The sequence below is a fragment of the Poromitra crassiceps genome, assembly GCF_964638095.1.
Source record: "Poromitra crassiceps genome assembly, chromosome: 18".
Classification (NCBI taxonomy): domain Eukaryota; kingdom Metazoa; phylum Chordata; class Actinopteri; order Beryciformes; family Melamphaidae; genus Poromitra; species Poromitra crassiceps.
In genome coordinates, this window is record NC_139636.1 from 19,059,532 (window position 1) to 19,072,007 (window position 12,476).

Genomic DNA, 12,476 nt, shown 5'->3' on the forward strand with positions numbered 1-12,476 from the left:
GTGTAGCAGTAGATTCCCTGCCTACCAACAGGAGGGTCGCAGGTTCGCACCCCCGTGTTACCTCCGGCTTGGTCGGGCATCCATACAGGCACGATTGGCTGGTGTCTGCGGCTGGAAGCCGGATTGCTGGTATGTGCCCTGGTCGCTGCACTGGTGCCTCCTCTGGTCGGTCGGGGTGGAAGGGAACTGGTGGGAATAGTGTGATCCTCCCACGTGCTACGTCCTGCCGGTGAAGCTCCCCCTGTCAGATGAAAAGAAGTGGCTGGAAACTCTGCATGTGTCGGAGGAAGCATGGTGCTAGTCTCAGCTCTCCCCAGATCGGCAGAGATGGAGCAGCGACCAGGGCAGCAGGGGGGGAAATTGGCCAAGTACAATTGGGGAGAAAATGGGGGGGGGGAAAAATTACTGAGGCTCGAACCCACAACCTCAAAATTGACAGAGGCTTGAACCCATGAGCTCAATGCTGCTGGGCAGCAACCATACTCTCTGAGCCACTGGGGCACACTTCGTTTTTCTCAGAGCAATTCACTCTTTCCTCTGGCTGTCGCCATTCAAAACTGACAAAGGCTTGAACCCACGACCTGAAAACTGACTGAGGCTCGAACCCACAAGCACACACGCATGTCCCCACCACTTTTCAACACAAAATGACGCCCTTGTGTACTCAGATGTCAATATGGTCTGACAGAGATGTCTGGAAATTTGAGTCTGGAAAAGTATGGAATTTTGAAATGGAAAATGTGTAGGACCCCTGGCCAGAGCAGTGGCTCCCAAACTCCAAGGGGGCTCCAGGGGGTCCGCCACAAAATGTGTGTAGTGTTTAATTAACTATATACATGATCTGAAATTCAGAATGTAAAACACTCTAAAGGATCAGAGGCCACTTTCAAAGTAGAGTCCAATTGTGCTATTGAATATTATGAATAATTCTATTATTATATAATTTCATTCCATTATACATTATTTAATCAATAAGCCATGAGAGGTCATGCTTTATGGCTGAGAGGCATTTTTAGTCAGAGGGAAGCTGATGGCTTCTTTTTTTTAAGAGTGTGAATGGTCAATATACAGTATATATTAATCCATGATAATGACATCATAATACAATTGTATTCTTCCGCCATATCATTCTTGATCAGTAGCTAAAGTTACTTAAGTGGTGTGTGAGTAGGGAGTATGAGTGGTGTGGTGACATTTTCATCTAAATGTCTGTTCTGCTACTCTACACACTATCTATTAATAACACAATACTGATCCAAACTACAGTATTTCTAGTTCATGAAAAAACAAAGTGTCTGGTCCTCTGGCACTGCAGTTATCTCTTGCTGCCATTTGGGGCCAGCGGTGTGCAAAGGTGCCGGCGATCACTGTCATGAGCAGCAGCAGCAGCAGCAGCACAATACAATGCTCATTCAATCATCAGTGTTGGTGGCGTTTGGTCCTGCAGGTACTCCCACCCCAGGGAGCCCACCTACTGGAGCCGGCAGTCTCTGAGCAGCCCCAGCCCGCTGGAGACAGAGATGGACCTTCTGGTGCTGAGGGAGCGGTCCAGGAGGGGCATCCGCAACAACGGCTACGATGTGAGTAGCTGACATGGAAGAGGGAGGGAGGGAGGGAGGGAGGGAGGGAGGGAGGGACCTGGTAGTGTCTATTGAGGTCCAAGTCAAGTCAACTTTCTTGGGGGGAAAAGAAACACAAGTATGGAACACAACAGTAGAATTAAGACCAGAGCAAAATCCCAGCACGAAATAAGAGATATACTGTAACTAGAGCTTAGAAGATCATGCCGGATGCAGTCAAATCTCCCCCAAAAAATAGGTTTAAGACAAGTTTTCAACATTCCGATGGATTTGGATGCTCTGAGGCTGAGAGAGGCCTGGCTTAATTCGTGGCAGCGGCAGCTGCCTCGGCAGTTTACAGACCTGCCGCGGAAGGTCAGTTGCTGCCACTGACCTGTAGGGGCACTGTTTCCCGACCTGCCGTGGCAGGTTTGTAGGGGCGCTGTTTACCGACCTGCTGCAGCAGGTCAGTTGCTGCCACTGACCTGTAGGGGCGCTCTTTCCCGACCTGCCGCGGCAGGAAACAGTGGCTAAAGGTGACATTTTACATTAAAGAAACACATATTTCCCTCTGGAGTTGGTGGACACAAATGAAACAGAGCTAAAAAAAAATAAAAAATAAAGACTGAATATTGGACTAACATTCATCAGGTGACACAAACACCACTGAAACTGGTAAAACAAAAAAAGGAAGAGGAGGAGGCTGAGCAGCAGGGGCAGACACACACACACACACACACACATACACACAGGCTTTGAGGAAAGCTATTCCGCATTATCAGCGCAGCCACAGCGAAAGCCCCATCACCCAGGGCTTAACTGGGAGGTGAAAGCCACATCACCCAGGGCTTCACTGGGAGGTGAAAGCCCCATCACCCAGGGCTTCACTGGGAGGTTAAAGCCCCATCACCCAGGGCTTCACTGGGAGGTGAAAGCCCCATCACCCAGGGCTTCACTGGGAGGTGAAAGCCCCATCACCCAGGACTTCACTGGGAGGTTAAAGCCTCATCACCCAGGGCTTCACTGGGAGGTGAAAGCCTCATCACCCAGGGCTTCACTGGGAGGTTAAAGCCTCATCACCCAGGGCTTCACTGGGAGGTGTGAAAGCCCCATCACCCAGGGCTTCACTGGGAGGTGAAAGCCCCATCACCCAGGGCTTCACTGGGAGGTGAAAGCCACATCACCCAGGGCTTCACTGGGAGGTTAAAGCCCCATCACCCAGGGCTTCACTGGGAGGTGAAAGCCCCATCACCCAGGGCTTCACTGGGAGGTGAAAGCCCCATCACCCAGGGCTTCACTGGGAGGTTGGGCCCGCCAGAGGCCGCCAAGCAGAAGAGCGGAGCAGGCCGGCCTGATGTTCAGAAAGTCAGCCAGCAGCTACACCATGCAGAGCTTTGAACACAAACAGAATCCTGAAGTCCATTCTGTTGCCGACTGAAACACAGTTCAGCTTTCAGTCCCCACAAATATGAGCCATGTACTGTAGGTATGATCGATGGATGGATGGATAACGAGTGCATAATGTGTGTCTTTCTTTCTTTCTTTCTTTCTTTCTTTCTTTCGTTCTTTCTTTCTTTCTTTCGTTCTTTCTTTCTTTCTTTCTTTCTTTCTTTCTTTCTTTCTTTTTTCTTTAAAATGAATTGGTATTTTGTCTATGCTAGCTAAAAACACGGCAAAAATAACATCACAACAACGCTATTCATTCTTTCTATCCCCCCAAAAGGGGCGTGGCCTTGACGCTTTGGATGTGCAGGTCTGGTCTATTCCAAAAGGGGTCACATGACAGTTGTGGCAAAGTAAAGCTCTGTCACTTTGTCAAAAAACAACAACAACAATGAAATAATCTTCTCAGCACACCTTTAATGCTAATCCTCTCTCACCTCTCTCTCTCCTCTCTCTCTCTCCCCTCTCTCTCCTCTCTCACCTCTCTCTCTCCTCTCTCTCTCTCTCTCTCTCTCTCCTGTTCTCATTTTCACGTGCTTCTTCTTGTGCTTGAGAATTCTCCTGGTTCACACGTACGGGAATAGTAAATTACCTTTTGGTGAACTTTATAAACCGGCAAAATGGGGGAGGAAAGCAAGAGTAATGAGAGGCAGGGAAATGACAAAAGATTAGAAAAGGGGGAGAACGGCAGATTCCTTCATTTGAGAGGCAGCCAAAGAGCACGAGAGGAAAGAAACAGAGAGATAAAATGGAGATGGATGAGACAGAAGAAAGGGAAGGCAGGAGTGAGAGTGCAGCGTCTCCATGCCGCCCCTCGGCCCCGCGCCGCAGTAAGCAGCAGGCGCGCCGACACCTAGCTGAATGTCAATGACTCTGAATATGATTATAGCCTATTCACAGATTCACATGGCAAACCCCATAGCGGTTAATAGCCTTGGATGTGCTGAACCCCTCTGAAATGGCACATGGATAACATTGGGGGTGTGTGTGTGTGTGTGTGTGTGTGTGTGTGTGTGTGTGTGTGTGTGTGTGTGTGTGTGCGGCATGTGCATTGAGCATAGCTGTCTCTCTCACACACACACACACACACGACATGAGGGGCATATAACTTTTATGCAAATAAGCAAAACGTTATAGGCAAGGACTGCAGTAATTTGTCTGCTTTATGGGAAGTCAGTGTTAACTCGTTAGCTGTGCTGGCCGTAACAGCTTTATAGAGAGAGAGACAGATACTGTATACATTGGATGCCTGTGTTAATTGGAGTTGGCGCAGGCAGATCCACAGATATTACCAGTTCCTTCACAAATCATAAAAATCTATGAATTTTTTTATGTGATTGCAGCTGACACAGAAACAGTCCACATAACTATTCCTACAGTAAACGTTTACCAAATGTGCTTGTACAGAAGTCTAAGTTCAATTTTGGTCCGCTCTGTTTTACCCCACAATCTGTCCTCCTGATCGTTCTGAGTCAGCAGCCTGCATGCATGAGGGACTGGAAATGTGATAATTTGTCAAAGTATACAGCAAGTCTGAGGAGATTGGCCTGTTGGTCATGGTCCCCAGTGATGAGAACATAGACACCCACGTGTCCCTGATAGATCATTGGCTCTGGTGCTGCATGCTAACACTTTACCGACACTGTGTTGAGTCATAGTGAGGCGACTAGTGAGGAAATAAAAACAGCAGATCTCAAGTTAAATGGTGAGTAATCTTAAATGATATGCAACTAAGACTGGCAGTTTGTGTGAAGGAGTTGGTCAAATGTATGCACCAGAGTAGAGCTGCAACCATTAGTCGATTCATCGATTTGTCGATTGACAGAAAATTAATCGCAAACTTTAAAAATATATATATAATCGATTAAACGTTTAGACAAATTTTTAAGAAAAAATATGAAAATTGCCTCGTTCCAGCCTCTTAAATATGAATATTTTCTGGTTTCTTTAGTCTTCTATGACAGTAAACTGATTCTTGTGGACTGTTGGTCAAGAAGACATTTGAGGATGTCATCTTGGGCTTTGGGGGAAAAGCGATCGGCATTTTTCACCGTCTTGTGACATTTTATAGACCAAACGACTACCGTAAATTCCGGACTATAAGCCGCACCGGTGTATAAGCCGCACCTGCAAAGTTGACTGTTTTTTACATATATAAGCCGCACCGGACTATAAGCCGCGGGTGTTTTAATGTTTTTTTTATTTTATTTTTTATTGTGTTTTAATGTTTAATTACCATATGTAAGGGTTCATGCACAGAGGGGATTGTCGGGAAAGAGATGGCTGTTTGAGGAAGCTCCCATTTATTAACATTTCAACAAAACAACATAACACAACACCACCTGTGTTGTTTTTTACAGTGCACACAGTGTCCGCGGTGTGGTGAAAAGAGGGCAAGAGAGGAAATTAAAACAGAAGTGGATTTATAGTTAGAAAGAGTGCTAAAAAAGAGAGATTTTTTTTTTTTTTTTTGAAAAAATCCATAGATAAGCCGCACCGTTATATAAGCCGCAGGGGCCAAAAAAGGCCAAAAAACGGGAAAAAAGGTGCGGCTTATAGTCCGGAATTTACGGTAATCGATTAGTCGAGAAAATAATCAAAAGATTAATCGATAATAAAAATTATTGTTGCATCAGAGCCAATGATCTACCAGAGACGCATGGTTGACTTTGATGTCCATGCTCTCATCACTAAACGTAGTTGACCAACAGACCAACCTCCCTCTGACAGTGTGTGTGCGTCTCACAGGGGACCAACCTCCATCTGACAGTGTGTGAGCGTCTCACAGCGGACCAACCTCCATCTGACAGTGTGTGTGTGTGTGTGCATCTCACAGGGGACCAACCTCCATCTGACAGTGTGTGTACGTCTCACAGCGGACCAACCTCCCTCTGACAGTGTGTGTGTGTGTGTGCATCTCACAGGGGACCAACCTCCATCTGACAGTGTGTGTGTGCGTCTCACAGGGGACCAACCTCCCTCTGACAGTGTGTGTGTGTGTGTGCATCTCACAGGGGACCAACCTCTCTCAGACAGTGTGTGTGTGCGTCTCACAGGGGACCAACCTCCCTCTGACAGTGTGTGTGTGTGTGTGTGTGTGTGTGTGTGCATCTCACAGGGGACCAACCTCTCTCTGACAGTGTGTGTGCATCTCACAGCGGACCAACCTCCATCAGACAGTGTGTGTGCGTCTCACAGGGGACCAACCTCCCTCTGACAGTGTGTGTGCGTCTCACAGGGGACCAACCTCTCTCAGACAGTGTGTGTGCGTCTCACAGGGGACCAACCTCTCTCGGACAGTGTGTGTGCGTCTCACAGGGGACCAACCTCCCTCTGACAGTGTGTGTGCGTCTCACAGGGCGAGCAGGAGCCGTTTGAGGAGACCAACGTGGACCGGCTGATGAGCTCTCTGGGCTACGGTGGGGGCTCGACCGGTACCGGGACCAGCAGCCTGGGGGTGAAGGCTCACCGCGGCTCAGACTCCTCCACACTCAGCTCTCAGCCCTCCATTGATGAGGTCCGCACGCAGATGCACATGTTGCTAGGCAACGCCTTCAGTCTGGCACCTCCGGACCATGACCCGCCCTCCCCTCCCACCAAGTAAGTGTGTATTTTTAAAGGATATTCTGTTTTTCAGCACATCTGCTTGATTATGTGCAGCATTGTGTGGGGAGACAGGGAGAGAGTAACTGTAGAGTGTAAACCTACAACGAGAGTTTTATATACTGTAGCTGCAATGATTAATCGATTAGTCGATCGACAGAAAAGTAATCCCCAACCATTTTTTTATAATCAATTAATCATCTAGACAAATTTGTATGTACATATTTTGTGGTTTCTTTAGTCTATTATGACAGTAAAGGGATTATCTTTGGGTTGTGGACTGTTGATCAGAACAAAAGAAGACATTTGAGGATGTCATCTTGGACTTTGGGGAAAACTAATCAATTAGTCGAGGAAATAATCGACAGATTAATTGATGATGAAAGTAATTGTTAGATGTAGCCCTAGATGATACGCAACTTTTGGATTTGGTTTCCTCACCATGCCGTGTTTTTATGTTCTAGTTTGTGTACCTGTCTCTCTCATCACTTTCCTCTTGAACTTCCTGTGTGCATAAATAGTTTACCTTCGGGTACCAAATAAAGAAACCTTGAACCTTGAACTCTCTCGCCAACAGCCACCACCACCACCACCACGCCCACAGCGCCTATAACCCGTCCCACACCAGCCCCTACAGCGAGGGGGTGACCAGCGCCCCCGGCACCATCAACCACCCCTGTGGCGGCAGGCAGAGGAGCGCCGCCGGCTACGGGGACATGCACCAGTGTAGCCTGCCCAAGCCGGTGAGCACCGATGTGAGAGACTGGAGCGAGACAAGACCATTCTACTCTAAGCAGCAACAAAAGGCAGATTATAGAGTTGCATGGTGGTGGGAAGGGAGGGGGGGGGAATTTGTGTGCAGAAAATCAGCAGACGATGATGGAAAAAAATCGAAAGCATTTATTCTGTTTTTACAAGTGGGTGCACAATCTATTTGCTGTTTGCATCAAGGTTAAAACTCATTTTTTAAACCATTGCCTCCCCTTAATCTATATTGCTCCTTCCTAGCTTTCAGTTCAATTAACCTGGTAACTCTATTTTATGGGAAAGACCAGACCAGATTGTCTTACTCTTTTGTACTGACAGGCTCAGAGAGACTAAAGGTCCTTACACACCGAGCACGTTTTTTTCGTGCGATTAATTTGCACGTCAATATTATTTTCCGAACCTATATCAGTCAATGCAACCGTGCATACCAACGGCGAAGTTTCGCCCAGCGTTATTGCGGTGTTTATTTTTTCGAACCACGGTCGATTTTTCAGAAATTCGCTTCCGACGTGTACACATCTGTGGCTGTGATTGACAGGTGGGTCAAAACTCGCATCGCAATTTCGTGCCGTATATTCGCATCGCTCCCGATGTGTAAGGACCATAAAGGTTATATCGCCAAAATAACCAAGTCAGAAAGCCATGCCATTCACTGTGTGCAGTGAGTGGAAATACTGCTGGTCCAAAAATAAAGCCTCTTTCAGTCTGTCATGGTCATGCTGCTTGTAAATTATATGTAAATCTCTTTATTTTGCCCGCATACTTGTTATGTGTAGGCAAGGCTGAGGCACGGCTGTTCAAATTGAGATTGCACCCAATTCACTGACACTTCACAACACTAGCTCCCCCAAAGTATTGTACATACACTATAAGATATTTTGAATGGTGCCATAAAGAGTTTGACTAGTCTGAGCTATATGCTGCATTGTCAACAAGTCAGGCAACCAAGGGAGGGGGTTTACAGACATGTAGGCTTCAGGAGTGCACAGTTTGCTGTGCTGCAGATGTCATGTTGTGTTATTTCTGGCTTTTGAAAATTCAGATTAAGGTAAAGGTAAAGTCCCACTGATTGTCACACACCTGAGTGTGCGAAATTTGTTTTTGCGTATTTGACCCATCCCGGTGCGGCAGCAGTGCCGCGCTCGGGAATCATATGGTGATCTAACCCCCCAATTTCAACCCTTTGATGCTGAGTGCCAAGCAGGGAGGCTAATGTGTCTCATTTTTATAGTTTTTGGTATGACTCGACCGGGGATCGAACTCACAACCTCCCAATCTCAGGGCGGACACTCAAACCACAAGGCCACTGAGCTGGTAAACATTGAGATTGACCTCTTGCTGCCATTTGGGGCTACCAGCATGCACAATTGTCTAGTACATCTTCAATTTGTGTGTGGGTTAGATGCACTCTCTCTGACTGAGCTTCTATCTAGTTCTTACTGTAGCATTGTGTTGCCGTGCCCTGCATGGGTCCTTTGGTTGCTGCTTACAAATATGTCATTCATAACCAGTGATGTATTCTATACTTTGCACTTACTGGTTCAAATCAGTAGACGAGCGTCAGAGGAATGCTTAAGTTGTGTACTTGTGGCTGCTGCAGGGCTTCAGGTTCACCCAGCTTCCTGATATGGGCATCGGGTCCCCGCCCCCTCTGATCCCCTCGCGACCAGGACCGCCTCCTGGAACCTCACTACTACGGTACCGCACGCACGCACACTCGCACACACACACACACACACACACACACACACACACACACACACACACACACACACACACACACACACACGACATGGCATATATACCTTTCATGCAAATAAGCAAAACATTACAGACAAGGACTGGAATAATTGGCCTGCACAGTTAGCTGTGCTGGCTGCAACACCTCTATTGCATTGAGCATATGCCCCATAATTATATTTGGAGAGCAAATTTTGAAAAATGTGTTCATGTGCCTTTTTATAATGGGCTCTTGGAAGTTGGAACACTTCTCAGCCAATCAAAACGCACTGCTGGAACTAATCACTGTCTGATAAATAAATGAATAAATGTATAAATTATTAGTGGAGAAGGCAGAGGAGAATATTTAGTGGAAAAACTTACCGAATTTTAATCAGCATCGTTTGAACTGAATGCCCTCAACCGAACCCAACCCATATTTCTCTCTCTCTCTCTCTCTCTCTCTCTCTCGCTCTCTCTCACTCTCTCCCCCTCTCTCACTCTCTCTCTCTCCCTCGCTCTCTCTCTCACTCGCTCCCCCTCTCATTACTGTGGGCAAGGGCACATAATGTCTGCATCATTTGAACTGAGCAGCTCCTTCATTTAAATGCTGTTGCTGTGTGCACCGTGTTGCTGGGCACTTTAGCTGCAGAGATTGATTGACTGTTCAGCTACTTGGGTTTGCACGGTGGGGCGGGTTCGCCATCTTGTGGTGACTGAGAGAATAATACTTGCGAGCGGTGGAGAACCTTTTCCAGCAGCGAGTGAGTGATGTGCTGCAGGCTGACTGAAACAAACTCAAGAAAATACAAAAATAGTCGCTGCGCACAAGCATTTCTCGGAAGAAAAAATTATTTAGGATTTATGGTCTTTGACTGAGTCTGCTATGTCAGCATTATAATCCTCAAAATAGCCTGATGAAGACCCAGTGAGGTTGAAACGCGTTGCGTTTTCCTGCCCGTGTCTCTTATTTTGTATGAAGTTGTACATTGTATGTAAACCTGAGGTTACCTGTGCACCAACACTTCTGGATTAAATTTCTCGTAGTAAGTAACCAGTAAGCTCCTTTTTTCACTTTAGTATTATAATCCTCAAATTATTACAAATTGTGTTTTAAATCAGAGCTGCGGGTGTGCCAGCATTATTTTTGCCAGAAAACCACAAGTAGAAATATCTCAGTACTTAATAATAACCACTCTAATGGCATCCAACAGATGTGTTTGTGTCTTGCTGGCAGTGCAGCATTTTAATGAGTATCCACTGTGAGAGAGAAAGTAGGCACGGTGACATCTGACATCATTAACTGACATCATTCTGTCTGGTTTCCAAATGGGCAGGGAGGGATGACGCCCCCCGAGAACCATTATAAAGAGATTAGGGCAAAGATTTGTCTGTCTTGAAAACACAGACTTGAGATGAACTCAGAGGAATAATGCACCATAAAAAAACAATCAATTTTGCCACATTAGGCTAAACAGTTTCTTGGTAATGGCTGGCTGCAACAGATTACACGTAATAATATTTACCGCAATGTGACTGAAATGCTCATTTGTACTGTAGTCATACAGTATCACACAATCACTCCTGACTGCCTGCATGCACAGTATAACTGCATGTACAGTGATTAACATCTCTGCCTCTTCTCTCTTCTTCTGTGGAATAACGCGTCCTGTAATACTGCATGTGCTCTTATTTCCTTAATAGGCAGAGTATGTGGAAATATGAGTTGGTGCATGCTAGGTTTATCTCGCTCAGCTAGACACAATCGCACTGAAAGTACTGTGTGACACAATACAGTACTCTGTGTGACCCTTCCCCATCCCCACAGTGTTTCTCAAATGCACCCTATACAGAATGTATGGAACTCCTGTTTTGAACTAGAGTCCACTGCTGTAAATGGCATATGGTAAATCATGTACAGTACAGTATTTGTGTGATTGTTTATAGCTTAGCAGTTCAACATGATGCCTCCCCCCTCTGCTCCCTACAGCTCCACTCCAGATGTGAGTCTGAAGCCTCGCGTGTCGGAGCCCTCAGAACTGCCGAGCCAGCAGCACAACGGCGCCCCCTACCTGCCACTGTCCAGAGCCCCCTTCCCTGCCGTCACTGTGGACCAGTCCATCACCACCTACTCAGGTGTGTGTGTGTGTGTGTGTGTGTGTGTGTGTGTGTGTGTGTGTCGCGGCTGGTAAAGATGGCGACGGTCACAATGTGAAACTGGAGTCCACAAACCAATGGGTGACATCACGGTGGCTACGTCTATATTCGTATACAGTCTCTGTGCCTAACCCGTCACCCGTTGGCTAAACCCTTCTGTGTGTCTTGTCCATATTTGTATAAAGTCTCTGTCCATAACCCTTCACCCGTTGGCTAAACACTTCTGTGTGTCTTGCAGGAAACCCCATGACAGCAGTCTACGCCATATCAGCCAACCGCCCGGGTTACTCAGACTACTTTGTCATGTCACCGCCCTCCTCCTACCGCAGCCCCTCCTGGATGTCCTACCCCCCCGAGCCTGAAGACCTCCCGCGGCAGTGGAACGACACACCGGTGAGACAGATAGACACGCACACACACACACACACACACACACACACACACACACACACACACACACACACACACACACACACACACACACACACACACACACACATTTGTAAATTGGTGTCATGCCAGGTTTCTACAGTAGTCTGATGCAGGATGAGTTTTGAGAAGCGTTTCTGTTGGTGCATGGCTGTGTGACTCTCCAGTCTGAAGCCGTTCCTCCATCTCTCCCTGCAGAACTCGCGTCATCTGGAGACCATCTGCTGAAGTCCCTTCCTCTCTGACACTGAGTGGAAACAGCCGATATCTTGGTGGGTTGTTTTATATTCATAGTACCGAACATGATAGTATACTGACCAGATCATTTGTAATTTATATTCATAGTACAGAGCGCGATAGTATACTGACCAGATCATTTGTAGTTTATATTCATTACATTACGTCATTTAGCAGATGCTTTTGTCCAAAGCGACTTACAATATCACATTTTGTCAACAGTACAGAAAACAACTATGCAACACAATCAATGACAGCTAAGGTATTTTGATAGACTAGAGTAGCACCATGTAGGAAGTAGTTTGAGAAGGAATAAGTAACATGTAGCATTTGAGAAGGATTTTTTTTTAAATATTTATAGTACAGAACGTGATAGTATACTGAGCAGATCATTTGTAGTTTATATTCATAGTACAGAGCGTGATAGTATACTGACCAGATCATTTGTAGTTTATATTCATAGTACAGAGCGTGATAGTATACTGACCAGATCATTTGTAGTTTATATTTATAGTACAGAACGTGATAGTATACTGAGCAGATCATTTGTAGTTTATATTC

At 46.3% G+C, this 12,476-nt stretch overlaps 1 protein-coding gene across 1 annotated transcript in view; it reads left to right on the forward strand.

The window, feature by feature from the left end:
- Positions 1-11,906, forward strand: part of kiaa1549la (KIAA1549-like a) — a gene marked incomplete at both ends in the record, with an annotated part of 60,688 nt that extends 48,782 nt beyond the window's left edge. The window contains 7 exons of the mRNA XM_083654747.1: positions 1,448-1,580; positions 6,361-6,602; positions 7,183-7,348; positions 8,974-9,071; positions 11,083-11,228; positions 11,488-11,642; positions 11,877-11,906. Coding sequence (XP_083510873.1) covers positions 1,448-1,580; positions 6,361-6,602; positions 7,183-7,348; positions 8,974-9,071; positions 11,083-11,228; positions 11,488-11,642; positions 11,877-11,906 — 970 coding nt within the window. The remainder of the gene's footprint in view (positions 1-1,447; positions 1,581-6,360; positions 6,603-7,182; positions 7,349-8,973; positions 9,072-11,082; positions 11,229-11,487; positions 11,643-11,876) is intronic.
- Between the last annotated feature and the right edge of the window lie 570 nt (positions 11,907-12,476).